A 19,665-nucleotide genomic window follows, 5' to 3' on the forward strand; every position below is an offset into this window, starting at 1 on the left:
AAAGACCAGGCCACTAGGTAGAGATGCTGCTTTAGTAATGCTATTAAGTGCCATTAAGGATGACTTATCCCAATTTATTTTATAACCAGACATAGTGCTAAAGGAGTTGAACAAATGCAAGACCTCTGGTAGAGAGGTATTTAAGTCTGAAAGATAAAGCATAATGTCATCAGCATACAATGAGATGTGGTGATGTGAGTTGTTAATAGTTATAGGTGTTATTGTTTGGCTTTGTCTAAGAGCTTGTGCGAGAGGCTCTAGTGAGAGTGCAAATAAAATTGGTGATAAGGGACAACCTTGCCGGCAACCTCTTTGAAGTGAGAAAGGTTGTGATTGACAGAAACCTGTTGTTACGGAAGCAGAAGGACCTTTATATAACAATCGTATAATATTTAGGAACTTGGGCCAAATCCAAATCGCTCCAGAACAGCCCACAGATTGTCCCATCCAAGTCTATCAAACGCTTTGAGAGCATCCAAAGAAAAAATGGCAGAGGTAGCATTAGTGGTCTGAGCGTGATCAATAATGTGTAATAGTCGGCGCATGTTATCCGATGCTAAATGGCCCTTCAAGAAGCCAGTCTGGTCGTAATGAATCAGATTGTCAGTATATGGTTCCAATCGTAAAACCAATGCCTTGGCTAAGATCTTGACGTCAGCTGATATCAGAGATATTGGACGATAACTAGAACAACTTAGTGGATCTTTGTCTTTTTTAAGCAACAGGGTAATGATGGCTACATTTTGATCTCTATGAAGTGTACCGTGATCAATGGCATAATTTATGGACTTCAGAATTAGGGGGCCCACAATATCCCAGATAGCTAGATAGAGCTCCGGAGGAATTCCATCAGGGCCAGGAGATTTACCTTTCTGCAAGCGAACAAAACATAGATGAACATAAACCAAACTATGTACATACACTGTGCAAGCAGCGAGGATATAACGAATCCCCTGGCTTGCGTTTACAAGAGCCGCGACTGCTCAATTGCGGTGTGATCCCAACCACTACTAAGGAAAGATTATTATAGCTAGTATAGGGGAGGATTCACGATTTTAATACAAATTGTTTAAAGATAAATCACAAAATAAATGTCTATATAAAATCTCAACCTGCTCAGAGACTTAGTAGCCTAGAAAAATAAAATAAAATAAAGGGGGACCTACCTCAGTAACTAATAATGTCCATAACCTATTTTGTGGCCAAAGAAAATATGAAAACAAAATAGCAAATAAGAAAGGTTAAAATAAATGGCTTACAACAGCATATGCAGTACACTCGCTGTGTAGTTTTATCTCTACCGAGTGGCGGATTGCTCCGTATCCATGTCAGCACAGCGGTGCAGTTGAGGAGGCAGTCCCACGGATGCTATAGCGTTGTCGTTCCCAGGCCGTGAGGACAGAAGATACTGCTCGGCCTCCAGCGGCGAACGGAAGAGGTTTTGTCTCCCTGCATGAATGACCTTGAGTGTAGCCGGGAAGAGGAGAAACGACTGAATTCCGAATGTATCCATCTTCTTCCGCACCTCAGTGAAAGCCTTCCTTTTCTTAGTGGTGTCTGCGCTGTAATCCGGGAAGAAATGAAGGGGTTCGCTGCCGAACTCGACCGGGTATGCGGCCCTCGCCCCTTTGAGGATGGCTTGTCTATCAGCATTTGGGCAGGTTCGCCTTTAAAAAGGCGATGCAGTCATCTCCCTCAACACCTTCTCTGAGGCCGACTAACCGTACATTGGATCTTCTACTGCGGTCTTCCATATCAGCAATCTTTAATGTGATGTCATCAAATTTAGATTTTAGATCGCTGATCTGATCCGTCTTTACGAACAGCCGCCTGTATGGTGTCCTATCTGGATTGGAGCAGAGATACCGATGTTCCCACTTGCGCGATCTGCCCGGTTACGGTGGTGACTGCTTTATTGGTATTTTCAATTTCACGTTTCAGATCTAGAATCTGAAGCGTCAGCACATCATCTATAGCAGATTTGATAGCGACAGTGACAATTCTGTCTAAATCAGTCTGTTGTTCGCTCAAGGCTTGTTTCACTCCGGCCAAAATGGCGCCATCCAGCTCAGCTCGGGAGATAGCGGTGGAAGACTCCCTAAATTTCTTCTTAATGGGAGAAGTAGCGTCCTCCCGAGTATGAACAAGTGTGGCCTGGGTCGACATTTTCGATGATTTCACGTAATTTAGCATTTAGTTGTGCTTCAGAGACCTGAAGATATGCGAGTGGTGTGGAGAGCGTCTTTTCAAAGCTGCACCGCCATTAACGCGTCACGTGCCTCCCAAAATCATAGTTTTGTGTAAAACGTTTTATTAAAAACATTACTGAGTGCACATGCAACATTAGAAGGATGGAAGTAAAATAGTGTGACAGCCAGATATATTAAAAATATCACAACATTACAGTGGTGTACTTTAAAGGCACAATATGTACGTTTTCATCGCTAGAGGGCGCATATTCAAACAAACAAGTAACAAAAACGTAGTTTGATGACGCCGTGACTGAGTGTGGAATCATGGGAGTTGTCGTCTTCATCCCCACAGCCGATGCAATTCGGGCAGAAATCATGTTCATGGATGAGGTAATGATTTATTAACGTAGTAGAATGAAGCAGGGTGAGGCTGAAAGCCGTCGAAGCGAAACGAGGCCGCTGAACGAGCGTGATACTTTTATTATGCCACAGTCGACCGCTTCCGCTTCTTCCGGTCGTGTGTATGTGGGGTAAAACAGCACTGTTTTATCAGATACATTTGAGTGTATTGATAGTTCTGTTATAATGCTACTCTGTGCGTTCATCACCTGTTTAATAAAATGCATAACATATTAAAGTGTCTTTGATGTTTCCTTGTTTTCTACAAAACAAAACCGGAAGTCGAGGGGTTATGACGTCATTGGCAGGTGACACAATGACATGGACACGGTACGTGTCACTAGTTAAAATTGCTTTATTTCTCTGGATTTAAACATCCTTCAAAACATTTGGGATAATGTAAGTACACAAGTCAGCAAAATATATAACACTGTTCTAGTGGTTTTGGGATATTTTAATAAAAAAATCTTACATATTGTGCCTTTAAGTACTAATAATAATGACAGAAAATAAAAAACAATTGTAATGCATAAGGCTCTAGGTAGATCCATAAGAGGTTCATATGTACATTAACATACATTACAGTTTGGGGTCATTAAGAATTTATTTTTTAAAGAAATTAATACTTTAAGCAAAGATGCATTAAAATTGATCAAAAACGACAGGAAAGATTTCATTACATTTCTATTTCATTACTAAAACGTCACAAAAATATTAAGTAGCACAACTGCTTTAACATTTTTAGATGTTTTTTTGAGCACCAAATCAGCATATTAGAATAATAGGAAGGATCGTGAATGAAGGATCATGGCTGCTGAAAATTCAGCTTTGCCAACAAGGGAATGAATTATATTTTAAAACAGTATTAAATTCTAAAATATATTAAAATAAGTAGGTTAATTTAAAATGTAATATTTCACACCATTACTGTTTTTATTGTATTTTTGACCAAATAAATTCGGCCATGGTGAGCATAAGAGTCTGCTTTCAAAAACCTTTAAAAAAAAAATCATACCGACCCCAATCTTTTCAATAGTAGTGTAGGAAAATATTTCCATATCAGTAATTGCCTCCCATATCACTTATTTTCATTTTCTCTGATTTTTATGATCCATGTACTTATGACACTAAATATATCAACAGCTTTAGTCAGTCAGAACAAAAGGACAGGTGCAGAATACTCAGGTTCAGGTGGAGCATTATCTATCATTAGTCAGTAAACTCAATCTACTCATGAAAATGAAGAGAGAGAGGATGACGACCGAGATCAAATCTCCATAAAGCAAAGAAATATTCCCAGAACATGTTCTAAACATCTTCTAAATCGATTTCTTGAGTTTTGAGGCTGGCTGGAGTCTTCATTTCTCTGTCTAAAGCTAAAGCAAGGTTGTTCATTCCAAAAAGCATATTTCGAACAAAGACTTGAATAGATAAACAACCAGAGGATAACATCTTACATTGAATACAGTGTTCAAAACAGAAAGAGAAAAGAGTGGGGGAGGGATTGTGAGAGAGAACGTCTGTGCATCTATTTCGTTTTTCTTAGTATAACTTGAATAAATATAACATGCACTTTCCTCATATTCATTACATAAAATGCACAGAGAGGATGCTAATGCTAACCCTAAACTTATTCACTGACTGCAGTTTAAAACGATACCACACTTAACCCTCGCCCACAGATCTCACTGCAGGGAGCGTGCACTGTTTGTGTGGGAAGGTGGCTTTCCTTGAGGTGGGACACTCAGATGTGAACTTCTCTACCCTAAAACATTGAGTCATCAAGTTCCTAGCACCTGTAGTACCTCAAGAGACACAAACACACAGGTGCTGCAGGCGAAGACGCAGCACATCTGACCTCAATCATACAAAACACGCACAGCCAGGAAACCTGCTACTATGTATAATGGACAGGTTACATGCAAATCAATTAAAATAAAAAGAAAAATGTATATATTTAAGGAAAAGGTTACCAGACCATCAGACCACCATCCATTCACTGATATTCTGTGTGATATTCTACAATAAACTGGAAGGCATTTATCGAACTTGAAAGCTCTAACCTAATCCAAAAAAAAGTCCAGTTGTAAAGAGCACACAGGTTTGTTTTGATCAGTTGGCAAAGAAACCAAATCTTGTTTACAAGGAACAAGCGGACACAGAACTGCTTTTGAGGATGAAATAATGACTGGTTTTGCCAAAGCTTGCCAGGTTATTGAATCACATCTTTGAAAGATACTTTTGAGAACAAGTTAAAAAGCAGAACTGTATTTTCTTCTATTTTAGTCAAAAGTGTAGATACACAAGACTAAACATAGGACTGACACGGTTCAAAAGCGTGAAAGGAGAGCTTTTGAAAAGTCTTAGAGATTCAATCCTTCAGAGGTCAAAGCTTTCCAAGATTTGTTAAAATCCCCAAACTTCACACAGCTTCAGGCTGTGCTTGTACTCTGGGACTTCACAGTCTCCTTCCTGTTCCACCATTATATTTCTATTCATCCACTGTTTTAAAAACTCTACTGCCTAAATATGACTACACTTAACAGGGTTCAGCTTTAAAATCGAACAAGAAAGGGGTGCTCGTTCTTCTGTTTCTATTCTCACCCTTTTTTATACTCAATTTTCCATCAAATGCAATCATTTGACTCTTGCTAAAGCTAGAGCCAATCTATTTAGAGGACGCTTCAGGCAGTACTGGCTTTGGCCGCATGTGCTTGGTGTACTGATAGCCGTCCCTATCCCTCCTCTTCCCTCCCGCTTTTAATCCTTTTATCCAACTGAATTAACATAGTCACTTCGAAACTATTCCCACTACTACAACTTTCCAGCTACAGCTAATAAACTTCAAAACTGCTAGCCTGTAATTCTATGCAAGTTAAAGCAAAATGTCAACTTTGTGATGTCCTGAGCTAAACATAATCTCTCTCTCTGTGTTTGTTATCAGCACTCTAACAATTTCTTTTTCTGACAGAGCTTTAAAAATACACAGTGTTTATACTTGTGCTGCACAACCAGGAATTACAGTAACACTCATGGCATTAAACTGAATTGACCTGGACTGACAGAGAGAGCAAGGAGAAAAGAGACAAAACCAGAAGGTCTGAAACTTGCTAAATCCTACTGTACATCTGAAACCATACACAGCCTTCCTTCACACAATCTGTTGTGGAGTGTCATCTGGCAGACATCACTGGTGTATTCAGTAACCGACACTACTTTCTGGTGTATTTATGGTTTCTCTACAGCACTCTAGTAGTGTTACTCTCTAGCACTCTGTAACTTTATTGCAATACAATATTATATATATTAACAGTTACTATATTATTACTGCACTGTACAAAGCTCTACACACTGAACCTCAGCTTATGCATTTCAATGCCAGTAAACCTTATGTAAGCTGTGCAAATGACAAATAAATACAACTTGAATGGAAACTTCAGAGAGATGGTCAGATTTTAATTTACAATCTATAGCTATGGAAAGAAGTTAATTATTAATTATGTGCTGCTAAATATTGCACACACTATGATCTGACTTTTCTGAAGCTGAGCTCCCACCAGGCATTATATCAGACATATCATTCCAGCAGCAGCTCCGACTGCTAACCATGTTTATAAATAAAACTGCACATTGAAACAGCCCAATGGACTAAAAATACAACTGTCAGCTGGGTTAAATCTGTCTCTCTGCTTATTTCTGCGATTTATATCTGGGACCTCAAAATAGTTAAGCTTCATCGAGACATGCTTATTCATCTGTTTGGCGTGCTGTTAAAGCGACACATGAAGAGTAAGAGTAATAAGAGCAGAGAGCTAAAGTGGTTTGATAGGTAATGGAGGCTGGCTGAGGAGAGAATATGGTAAGAGAGATGCAATGTAGTATTTTGTGGCATACATTCTCTCTCTGAAGCTAACTGCCATGAGAGCAATACTACACACACATCAACTTAAAGAGATTCAGCTGGTGGATGTGGCCTCTCCTGTCCCCTGTAATTACCATTAGCACAAAAAGACAAAATGCGGCCCCCAATTTTCTCTCTTCACCTCTCAGGCTTCTCACTAAAGGCCACAGAATGACAAATAATACAAAACCAACTGTGCTATGTTTACATACTCCTTAAATTTAAGTGATACCTCTATATATATATATATATATATATATATATATAAAAAAAAATCATTATGCGAACACCTCAGTCGAAAACAAATAATATGACTGAGCACGAATCCAAAAGAATAAGCCTAAATAATCAGTTAAATGAATGAATAATTGACATGTAAATCAGACAACTTGTACAGTTGGATTCAAAAATTGATATTTGCACAGCAGCAATAAACATGGTTGGGGCTGTGAAGCACTGGTGCAACAGTGTTGGTTTTAGTATTATATATAAAGTAATGTAGTATTTATTCATATTTTGAATTAACTTTTTTTATATTTTCAGTTTTCATTTGAATTGTTTTAGTAATTCTGTGCTTTTGTCATTTTCATTAGTTTTTTATACCTTTTTTAATATTTCTATGTAGCTTTTAGTTGTTTTAGCCATTCAGTACTTTAAGTCAGCATTTCTAATTTTAAATGGATGAAATTCAAGTTTTTTATGTAATATTTTGGTTTTAATTTATTTCAGCTATATTTCATTTCAATAAAAAACAGTTTTAGTTTTAGCTAACAATAACGACACTGTGGTGGAGACTTTGTCTTTTTAACATTTTGAAAAATAAAAAGATTGTTAGGAGACAAAGAGGTAGGAAGTACAGAAGAGGAAGTTCGGACCAACAACTCAAAAAGAAAAAAAGTCTTTGAGGAAAAAAGTTTGTGGCCAAATTCTCTGACAGGAGCACTGATAGCTTCTTGTTGCTATGGTAACACTAAATGCTACTCTTTTGCATGCACAGAAAACATGTGCTGCAGATATTGTCATGTTGACAAATATTGTCATCAGACTGCAAAGTTTAAGGCATACAGTATAAACATTGCAACTGGAACGTGCACTCAGATTTAATTGATTTAGATTAGTGAGCCTGTCTAAAGGATAAGAAGAAAGTTTTGTTGAAACAGAACATTTCAGCAGTCAGGAGCTGCCAATGTGTTGTAGCAAAGAGATGGAAAACTAACCAAGGATTTGTCTTTTCATCCCAAGGACAAACCTCACCTGAGCTCAGTAACGGTATTCTGACTCACAGAGAGTGTCTTACCATCAGTGACCTGTGACCCTTGAGAAGTGCTGGGCTGCGGAAGTTCGTCTGGAAGCTCACGGTCTGTTTGTGTCTCTGCATTCTGTAGCCACAGAGTCTGTGTCTGCGTCCCCTGTGATGTAACAGTGGGGGCAAGATGTCGTGGCTGCAGACCAATTGCATTCATCAGACCCATCTCTCTGCGGGGCCTCCAATTAGTCCTGCTGTTACTAGAAAAACAAGACACATCCCACAGCAGGATGAGTGATGACTACACCAAACCTTACAACATCACCACACAGCCTTCAGGCGATTCCGGTCTGATCTGATATGACACGGATTTAATTCTGCACAGGGCTGGAAGACCTATAGACGGAATACGAAATGTGTCTATATAACGGCTTGCTTGGCAAAGCTAAACCTTTTCTGACAAAAGGTTTTTTTCTTTCATAGAAGTTTGTTAAGTGAGGATGTACAATACCATGCATTTGATCTAAAACGACTTCAGAATAATACAAGCAGAAGTGATTCATCCACAGGAGAAAACATCACATTGCTAACAAACCATACATCACCCCTAATTATTACAAACACAGCTAAAGGGATAGTTCACCCCAAAATGTTTAATTCTGTCATCATTTACCCATCCTCATGTCATTCCAAAACTGTATCTTTTTTTTTTTACTGTGGAACATAAAGAAGATACAACTGTATACAACTGTTTTTGCCCATACAATGAAAGTTGGTGGGGTCTAAAACAACAATGAATTGACTGACTGTATGGACAAAAAAAACAAACAAAAAAAACACTTTTTTTAAAAAACGATATTTTTGAAAGTCATACAGCTTTGACATGAGGGTGAGTAAATGACAGCATTGAATTAAAATTTTTGGGTGAACTATCGGAGTCATGTGGCATAAAGAACCGAACTGAGACTATCCTTTTAATATCAATTTAATTCCTGTCATTCAAATTTGAATGTAATAACAATCAAAATGAATTGAAATTCAAAGAATTTCATGTAATTTTTAACTACAAAAGCAAAGTCTCCCAGGAAAAATCTTGTTTTACAAGATTTAAAAGTTTGAAAAACGTTTAAGTTTGAAGGACTACAGAAAACAGACAGACAGACAGAGAGAGAATGAATGAACATTAGAATCAGTTATGCCTAATCATGTGATGCCAGCAGTCTTATGTTGTTGTGGCCTTCCTCTCGGCCACCTGTTCCAGCCACCAGCCTGGATCTGAGCTGCCAATATAATGGTCAGGATGGTGATACTTTGAGGGGAGATGGATACTCCATCTCAATCTTGGGTGAAGCACTGTTGCTGTAGAGTGGACTAAGATGTCTCATTAAGCCCTTTGTGGACAAGTGTGGCACCAGTGTGTCAGTGAATGAAGACCAACAAGATGGGAACCGCAGTAACACACCTCACCTGCTGTTGCCCGGACCTTGGACAGAGTGATCAGAGAGCTGGTCGGCAATAATTTGATGGTAGGTGGATTCTCAGTCACAGAATAGATTAAAAGGTACTAACGAATCAGCACTTCTTTATTAGTGCTTAGAAATATGCTCAATATGCCAAACCAAATAACAAAAATTACATTTATTTATTTTATTTTTTAATAAAAATGACATATATATTATTATTTATATTATTATATTTTATATTAAATAAGTGAAAACATTTAGAATAAAAAACATAAACAAGAATGCTGAATTTAAATGTGTTAAAAACAACAACAACAACAAACACATGTCCTGGTGCTCTAAATAAAAGTATGTCCATACTCACCGTGCTCTGTCTCCACCCCTGCTGCTACTGGTTCCAACCCCTCCACCATTATTGATGGTGAACATTCTCTCAGAGTGTTCAGAAGTGCCGTTGCCATCTGAGTGTATGTCACTGGATGGGATATTTCCATGGTCACATACATAGGCAGACAAAGAAAGAGAAAGTAATGTAATGTAATGTAAAGTGAAAGTGCTTGCAATCCAGGTAGTCAAGTCAAGTCAAGTCTGCTTTATTGTCAATTCTTCCACATGTACAGCACATACACACAGAGAATTGAAATTGCGTTACTCTCAGACCCTTGGTGCATACAGATAACACTAACAGTAGAACATAAATACAGATATACAGATTAAATATAAAATACAACTATACAAATATACAAATAAGGTAAAATGTAAAAAAATATATAAAAAAAAAAATATATATATAAAGCAGAAGTCGTTGAGGTAAAGCTCAACGACAATGTCACATATACTGTGCAAGAAGAAGAAAGGTTGACCTTCATTTCAATTCTGCAGAAGCAGAAGCTAAAAGTTTTAAACAGTTTTTAATTCTAAGGTGACATCCACTAGTGTTAATTAATTGTACATGGATAAATAAATACATAGATAAATAAAGCAAGTACTCACTGAAGAAAAAATGGGAAAATGTGTTTTCCTGGTTTAAATAATAAAAAAAAAAATAAATCAGACAAATCCCATGAATCATGGTACAGAGGATTTGTTTCTTCTTTCAGAAAAAAAAACCCATTAGATTTTCAAAAAATGATTCTGCTCTGACTTTGGGAAACCCTTGTTTCTTTGTCAGGTTTAAATACAGAGAAAAACGTCTGCAAACAGAGCATGAGAAAAAAGAGCTGAGCTTAAACAACAGCAGACAGAAAGAGAAGCCTTTCTCTTTCTCGACTGTGTTAGAGCTGTAGTCCGTTGACTGCTCATTTGCCTAGCTCAAAGAAACTCGCTATAGTCCCCACAGATTCCCACAATGCATCTATGTGGCTCATTAGCATAGCACTGACAGTCCCGTAGTTGCCGAGGCTGACATCCACTTCATCCAACCATCTTGCGCACCTGTCTCCAACCAAGAGATGTTACCTCCCAATGGGCCTGTCCAGCTCTCCTTCTTGCCCCCTTTTCCCTTCTAATATTCTCTCTGTCTGTCTCTTTCTCTTTTCTCTAAGGAAGTCTAAAGGAAAGCAAAACATCTCTCTGAAGAAAGTTGTGAGAGGTGATGAATACTTGCATATTATATAGCTAAGGTAATTAATTTCTGACAAAAATACATAAATAAACAACGCAGAATAACCACTGCTTCAAGCTGATGGTGCTTTTTAATGGACAGGAGACAAACTATGAAGTATTCTTCTTGTATACTTGAATGTAATCAATATTTGTGCACTTTAAAATTGATATTTTTCCAACACATCATAATGAGCGGGTGTTCCCCACCATGAGACTAGGCTGATATCTGCAACCACTGGAGGCTAATTACCAGTTTCAGTCGGATCGATCCATCTCCCGCCAATGTCCATCAAAAGCTGTAGAGTAACAGCCTTATGGGTACTGACAGAGAGAAAGCAGTGTGTGGTCCTGGCTGCTTTCAGAGAAAGGTGAAGATGATATTCTTATCCTCAGGTAAATAAATGTACAGGGGATGGGACAAATCTGACCGTATATTAACATCAAGAAATCAAATGAACAGCCTAATAAACAGTAGAGCTAAACTTAGTCTTCAAAAGTGTCAGTCTCTCATAGAAGCTAAAAGTCTCTGAACTGTGTGCATTGAGATTTCATGAAGTATGTAACTGATCCTGTTAAGCAGTCAGTGTTGTAGAAACCTGCAGCACATTCGAGTCCAAGTCAAGACTGAGACCAGAAGGGGGTGGTGTTCACATGCACCCAAGTCCATTATAAGACCAAGACCATGAAAACAGTCTTTGACCCTGCCTCAAGTCCAAGTCAAAGGCCATATTTTCAAGGTCTTTGTCTTGTCATGGACCTGGGAGCATGACTGAGACTCCAATGAGATGATCATGACTACAACACTGTAAGCTGTCTTAAATTTCAAACATAGTGTTTACTTCAGATGTGAGTGTCTAATAAAACAAAATATAAACTAAATAGCTTGCATTACAATCAATGGAGATGTCTACACTGGAAGCCCCAACACTATTTCTGAGTCGTTGCAAACTCAGTTCATTTTGCCCGTCCATCTGAAAGAAAATAATATACAAATGTCATATGTGTGTATTATATGAAAGATAAATAACATCTGACAGTTCTGATGTGTCTGGCCTCTGACCATCTAAGAACCAAAGATGATAATATATCATTTGCATTTGTTAACGGCTGTAGCCTTGGGCACTTTACAACTTCAGCTAAAGGTTGTGGATGATATTAACCAAACAAAACGCACCTTTGAAAAATTGAAAAAGTATGTTTTCCAGGCACCTCTGACATACTATATTCAGCATGCTTGTAAAATATGCTCAAGAAGGCCCAAAACTACCTGAGGATCAGTGAGGGGAGCTCTGGAAAGGAATGTCAGAATGAGGACTATGACACTTTTCTATTAGTTACAGTCCTTCAGGAAAGAGATGGGTAACCTGGGCATAAAAAAACAACAGCATGTACACTACGTGAATTTGAAGGATGACATGAAAGGTGCATTCACGCCATGTCGGAATTACTGTAATTATGTAGCTAGTTGAATAACTATATCTAATATCCCGTTAAAATTGTAATTTTATTAATAATGCATTTGCATAAACACTGTTACTTCTTGTATTGCGGTTTTTACTGATTACTCATATTACAACAAATTAATTTCTATGTAATTGTGTTGTCATAGAAACACATTATTCTGAGTCTTATTAAGAGGACATGACCAAACCCTGAGTAGAACGTCACAGGTTATCTAGTAATTATGGTAACAATTATGCCATGGCGTGCCTGCAGCAAAAAGCCTTTGTTGTAAAAGATATATATTGTGAAAACGGAAATAACGAGAAATCAAATTTTTCTATACAAATTTATTCTATACAAATTATTCATCTAATTTTCTGATGTATTCAAACACCCGTGTGTGCAGGATGCCTGTCACGATCATGAATTTTGTGCTGACGACTGTCAACAAATAACTGTGATTAGCTATTTAATAGTCTGTTTTTCCTCATGTCACGTAAAGTGTAAGCCTATTATATTTTTTTATTACATTTTTATATTTTACTACTGTTAAACACAAACAGGCCCATATGATCCTCCTTGCTTCTACATCTCTTCTTGTGCGAGTTTCACAACACACTTGCGTCACAATATGCTGGCCTTTACATCAGCCATGAACTTATGAACCCACGTTTGACAGTTGACTGAAAAATTAGTTAGTTAATTAGTATTTTTTTCACACCCACCTATCATTTTGCGTCAGAAGACATTTAGATTCATCAACTGGGGTCATATGGATTTCTATCATATTCACTGAAGGACCCATACACTTATTATTTTTCTTAAAATCTCAATTTGTGTTCCACAAAAGAAAGCAAATCATAGACATCTTGGACGGCATAAGGGTGAGTAAGTGATGAGATCATGAGAGAATTAAAATTTCTGGATGGAGTATCCCTCTAAATTTAATTCCTGTACCTCAAACAGTTCTCAGCTGTTTCAATGCCAAGGTCTGAATCCCAGGGAATGCATGAACTGATAAATGTATAACTTGAATACAATATAAATTGGTTTGGATTAAAGGAGACATATTATGCCCCTTTTTACAATATGTAATATAAGTCTCTGGTGTCCGCAGAATGTGTCTGTGAAGTTTCAGCTCAAAATACTCCAAAGATCATTTATTATATCATTTTGAAAATGCCTATTTTGAGTGGAAGCAGAAACGCGCTGTTTTTCAGGCCTGTCTCTTTAAATGCAAATGAGCTGCTGTTCCCCGCCCCCTTTTCCAGAATAGAGCTGTACTGGGTTAATCTTTTTCACATTTCCTTGGTTGGTAGATGCACCGGGAACCTGATTATAGCACTTAAAACCGGGAAAAGTCAGATTTTCATGATATGTCACCTTTAAAGTCATTTGCACTTATATATTGTTGCTCTTTTGTTAGTTTTGACTGCTTTTATTGTCCTCATTTGTAAGTCGCTTTGGATAAAAGCGTCTGCTAAATGACTAAATGTAAATGTAAATGTAAAGTGTCTACGTGGTGCTGAAATCTGACTCCCCTGCTTTTTGCGCTTACATTTCCCTTATTTAAAGGACAACATGTGATTGAAATTAAAACTTGACCATGGTGATCTGAAACAATTGTGATTAGATCAAATAATCAAACTTCCTTAATTAATAATCATGACATGCCTATATGGGAGTGTGTATAGGTTTGTATAAGTGCACAACTGAAGCCAAGCCATTGGCTTTTTTGTGTCCAAGGCACACAACATTATATTCACTGAGTACATAAACTACAAATAAGGCTGTGAGTTTGTGTATGATGCATTTTCTGTTTTCTCTAATTATCAAGCTGTTTGCATTAATGAAGTGAGAGCCTGTTTACATTGTAGAGACAATGTTTTTGCTGCAACGTGGGCTTTTTGTATCCACGGTAACCTTGATGATAATTATGACAAACTTGCAGAAAAGCTACATCCACAGCCAAGCTACAAATTATACAAGCAAATGCAGTGGAGGGAAATTATCCTTGAAGTGAATTAATTAGTGTCTGTTTTGCTAACAAACACCAATCCGTTGCAGGAAAACTTCTTTTAAAACTGCTAAAGAACTGACAAAACCAAAAACGTTTTTGAGATGTATGACATTCATTTACATAAACATAATACAGAAAAGTTCTCACCCAGAAAACAAAAACAGATGGGCAAAGCAGAGGAAAGACAGACTGAGTTCAACACTTAAAATGCTTTTATATGCACACCATTTATAACGCAAGATGTTTTACCATGGTTAACATTACAGATCATTTCTCATTTAATGTTGACCCACACCCAGATGAGTAAAGGGCTCATTATGTTTAGCAAGCAATTATCTTGAGGAGTCCAGCTGAGTTTCTTAAACCTTTCTTTAAAAAAAGAAATTCTTACAACAGAACTTTTATTCTTTAATGCAACAAAATGGGAAAGAAAAAGTGATTTAGGACCCACAAAGAGGGCTGAGTGAGCTATGAAGGGATGGATTGGAGACTCACACAGGTCGGCAGATGACCAGATCTCCTCTGTTGGTTCCATAAGCAAGCCCGAGCCCCGGTTCTGGCAGCCAGCGTGCAGAATTTATACTGACGTGTCTCCGCTGGTCTGGGACCATTGGATACACCACATCAAACACCCTCTGAAAAATATACAAGAACACACCTGTTTAAACTGTCCCACAGTCCTCTCAGTAGTTTCACTCATTCTATCAGTCGCCAGCATCTCCCATCATCCTCTACGCTGTAGACTGCCATCTCTGTCAGACATGACAACACTGCTAGCATAACCGAGAAGAGGCTAAACTCTGAAAAGTCAAATCTCTTTCTCCAAAGTACTCTTTCTTTCCAATCCATTCCCCCGTCCCTGTCTGTCAGCCTTGGCATACTACTTACACTCCACTGGCTCTAGAATAAAAAGACAAAAATAGGACAAGCTCATGTCTGCCAGGGAGAGAGAAAGCGGTCTCATTCATCTGCAGATGAGTGATCAACAGACAAACTCTTTCTCTCTCTCTCTCTCTTTACTCTAGACAGAGGAAATTCAGGACAAGGATAAAAGCCACAAAGGCTGGCAGTTCAAACGGCGTCTTTAAGGGAAGAGCGTTTGTATGATTGCTGCACATGTGTATGTGTGTCAGCAAGACACCACCTGAACGCTGTGTGTTTGTGCATCTGGAGCCAGTAGATTGCAGGGACAGTGTGGGGCTCAGCAGTTATGATGCCTTAAACATAGGGTGACCATATGGGCCATTTTTATGGGACGCACCCTTGCCAGGATTCTATATTGCCTAAAATATCCAGGTTTTGGCTGTTAGCACTGTGCAGATTGATCGTTGTATGACATTATTTCACGAGAGCTGTAGAGAGCAGAGCAGACGGCTATTATGCTTTCAAATCGCTCTTGAGGTACTTTGGTGTCATACAATGATCGGTGCGCAGCTTCAAGTCGAACGAACAAACAAACACGTGCACTTATTTGCATCGCTTTGATCGTTCTCACCCTCTCATTCGCGACGCGCCACGATTGGTCGATTATGTACAATACCTGCATGTTATTGGTCAAACTATGGATGTTTTGGGCAATATAAAAAACCTGGCCAGGACGTGTCCCGTATAAATGGCACATATGGCCACCCTACTTAAACATATACGGCTCTCCTGAGTGTTGATATGAGTAGTAATATATACAGCAAAGATTAATCACTGAGTCTGATTCAATTCCTAAAAGGCAATGTAGTTCAGCGTTTGTATGATTGCTGCACATGTGTATGTGTGTCAGCAAGACACCACCTGAACGCTGTGTGTTTGTGCATCTGGAGCCAGTAGATTGCAGGGACAGTGTGGGGCTCAGCAGTTATGATGCCTTAAACATAGGGTGACCATATGGGCCATTTTTATGGGACGCACCCTTGCCAGGATTCTATATTGCCTAAAATATCCAGGTTTTGGCTGTTAGCACTGTGCAGATTGATCGTTGTATGACATTATTTCACTAGAGCTATAGAGAGCAGAGCAGACAGCTCCTTATGCTTTCAAATCACTCTTGCGGTACTTTGGTGTCATACAACGATCGGCGCGCAGCTTCAAGTCAAACGAACGAACAAACATGTGCGCATATTTGCATCGCTTTGATCGTTCTCACCTTCTCACGCGCGACACGCCACAATTGGTCGATTATGTACAATATCTGCAAGTTATTAGTCAAACAACTTTGGATGTTTTAGACAATATAAAAATCCTGGCCAGGACGTGTCCCATATAAATGGCACATATGGCCACCCTACTTAAACATATACGGCTCTCCTGAGTGTTGATATGAGTAGTAATATATACAGCAAAGATTAATCACTGAGTCTGATTCAGTTCCTAAAAGGCAATGTAGTTCCTGACAAATTCATTTTCAACAACTTATTTAAATCAGTTATCAGTTATTCACACAAATTCTCTTCAAATCTAAACCAAATCTAAAAGTTTGGAGACAGTAAGATTTTTTTATGTTTTTGAAAGAAGTCTTTTATGCTCACCAAGTCTGCCTTCATTTAATTCAAAATAGTTTTATTGAAATATTATTACAATTTAAGATAACTTTATGTAACTTATTATTACTGTTACTCTAGTCTTCAGTGTTACATGATTCAGAAATCCGAAATCATTCAAAAATCATTCTAATATGCTGATTTGCTGCTCAAGAAACATTTCTTATTATTAGAAATGTAGAAAATAGTTGTGATGTTTAATATTTTTGTGGAAACCGTGACACATTTTCAGGATTCCTTGTAACATTACAAAAGTCTTTACTGTCACTTTTGATCAATTTAATGTATTTTTGCTGAATAAAAGTATTCATTTAAAAAAAAAATATTTTGAATGCTAGTGTAACATTCTTTTAGTTCCTAAATATTACAATTGCTCATAAAACAGATATTAAAATTAATTGCAAGTTACCCATCTAAAGACATCCTAATCTGAAACTACAGTATGCATCAGCACTATTAGAGAACAATGGCAGGTAAGTGGCATGACCTGTACTTTGAAACAACTTGAGAATGAAAATGACTATTACATTAAAAAATTAATATGTCGAAAAATTTGTTCACAGCAAAGCTGGAGATAGAGCCTCGGGCTAACCTTTGTTCATTTTCTTTCTTTCCGCTCTCCAGTGAATAATTAATCCTGGTAATAAGCAGACACATTAACGATGCTGATGTATTAAATTTGTTCGTTATCAAACATATGAGAAAATATCACTTCAAATAAACAAACAAAAGATCTCCTCTAATAAATAAGGACATACAATGATAGAAACTGATAAATAAACATACAGTGAGTGAGAAATGTCTCTATAAACAAAGTCATAAAAACAGAAAACACAGATAACGAAATGTACCAAAAATGCTGTTGCTATGGCTACAGCTTAAATCAGGCACCCTGTAAGGATGTTGCTATGGCAAATATATGTAGTGGTTAATATTCATTTTGCACCTGTACACCTTTTCCTCATGATTCATAACAGAAGCCTGCTGTAATTTTCCAGTTCAGGTATTTTAACATTCACAAATTAGCCAACAGAAATTACATTTCGTTGGTATTGTAGAAATTTGTAATGTCTAAGTAGCAAAGTACCTAAACACAAGTAAAATAATGCATTTTCATGTCAAATTAATATATTCAGAATTACTTAAATAATAATTTGCTGTAAATAAAAAATAGTACTCCAGGTAAAAGTGTACAGAAGCCCTAAGAGACCATGCATTATTTTTTTCTGTCCTGCATTCTAGTGACCACAACTTAATTTTCTTGTGACCTAAACTTAACAAAAGTTGTTTTGTTGAGATCTTGACTTAAATTTTACATAGCTCACATTGGCTAGCTTGGAAGCATTCTACACAAAGTTCCTAGAATTTTTTTTTACCAACAATAGCACACAGAAAACGTGAGCTTAATCTGACAGTTCAAATGGTTCTGGTTTGTGCAGCTCCTACAATGATGCTTAAGCAGTCCATTAATTGTTTAAGAAACTTGCAGAAAAGTTTTATCTCAGTCTCACATAAAATACAGAGAAAAATTCAATGAAAGCAGTTCTGGAAAAATATTTCACACAGAAGACAGTCAGGAGGCAGACCTATGGAGCTCAAAGACTCATGATTATCTCATATAAGACAACACTACAGCATTGTCCACTTCATTACATCACCTCTGGTATTGATGTACAATAACCATTAGAGCTAAAAAGAGTACCTGAGAGTGTCATTAAGTGAGACTGAATTCATGTATGGATTATATTTTAAATACAGCTCTAGCAGCAATAACAAAGGTACTAACCTAATTTAAGACCATCACAGTTTCTGATTAACACATTAAGACATTATTGTAAGAACTTCACTGTGGTGGCCAGCCTAATTAAGAGGAAGCAGCATATTTTTAATACAAATGAGGCTCAGAAAGAAACACACAGAGACTTGAGCGGGGAGCACTGATGAAATAACCGCAAATACCCATGAAAACATGAACAAGTGCTCACTACATGCCGGTTTTCCAACCTCTGTGGAAAGAGATTTGGTGTTGTATGTTTAGAGACTGAACAAGGATAAAAATGAAGCTCGCCTGCTCCATCGCTCTCAAATTAATCCACGTTTAGAATCCTGCCATGAACATAGCTTACAAAAACAAAAGTCAACCATGCAGATATTTCCATTTATGCCCTTCGCTCCACACAAATACACAGTTTTCCCACTTCTCTCTCTCTCTCTATTTCTAAGAGTGTATCTAGGTCAGGTTCCTACTCAAAGGCTTTTCTAAACCCCAGGCTCCCCCCTCTGCTGTAGAGAGCACGGAGAGCTGATCTACATAGGGCAGACCACCACTTCACAATAATGAAATGTCATGAAAGGAATGACTAAATTGACAACAAATGGAGGCAAAAAAGTGAAGTAAATGGGTTTTGTGGCCTTTCTGAAGTCTTCACTTTGAACGTGCTTTGGAAAACATTTAAAGGGGTCCTATTATGCTTTTTCACTTTTTGAATTTTAGTCAGTGTGTAGTGTGTATATTTGGGCATAAAAAAGATCTTCAAACTTACAAATCTCAAAGTCCACTCCAAAGGGAGATATTTCGTTTTTAAAAAATCCCTTTTCAAGAACTACAACGAACGACTCGTTTGGACTACACCATTGTTTGCCGGGGTATTGTGATGTCACAAAGCGGCCCATTAGAATACCATTAAAATAATTTCCGCCTACGGAAATTCTAATGGTTGGGGGGTGGAGAGGGGCGAGGTCGTGGTTAGAACGCTTGGTTGAGTGCATCAGACAAGACGACAACAAAGAAGAAGTACTGCTGTAGTGTCAAGTTTTTGCAAGTTATTACACATGCACCTGAATAATTATGTATGTAAATATGTA

General features: G+C 37.7%; 1 protein-coding gene and 1 long non-coding RNA gene across 8 annotated transcripts in view; one reads left to right on the plus strand and one right to left on the minus strand.

Annotated features, from left to right (window-relative positions):
- LOC107703290 (activating molecule in BECN1-regulated autophagy protein 1-like) overlaps positions 1–19,665 on the minus strand; it is a 79,501-nt gene that overhangs the window by 8,639 nt on the left and 51,197 nt on the right. For 6 of the 7 annotated variants that reach the window (XM_016505867.1, XM_016505870.1, XM_016505869.1 and 3 more), the window contains 3 exons: positions 14,765–14,904; positions 9,566–9,676; positions 7,790–7,998 (listed from right to left, as the gene is read on the minus strand). In XM_016505867.1, coding sequence (XP_016361353.1) covers positions 7,790–7,998; positions 9,566–9,676; positions 14,765–14,904 — 460 coding nt within the window. Of the gene's footprint in view, positions 1–7,789; positions 7,999–8,939; positions 9,222–9,565; positions 9,677–14,764; positions 14,905–19,665 lie in introns of those variants that run through there. The other variant, XM_016505871.1, reaches the window with a different exon arrangement.
- On the plus strand, positions 9,640–10,047 carry LOC107703292 (uncharacterized). The gene is made up of 2 exons (XR_001635828.1): positions 9,640–9,769; positions 10,012–10,047. It is a non-coding gene; the product is annotated as an uncharacterized LOC107703292 (long non-coding RNA).

The sequence above is a fragment of the Sinocyclocheilus anshuiensis genome, unplaced genomic scaffold, assembly GCF_001515605.1.
Source record: "Sinocyclocheilus anshuiensis isolate Anshui unplaced genomic scaffold, SAMN03320099.WGS_v1.1 scaffold947, whole genome shotgun sequence".
Lineage (NCBI taxonomy): Eukaryota > Metazoa > Chordata > Actinopteri > Cypriniformes > Cyprinidae > Sinocyclocheilus > Sinocyclocheilus anshuiensis.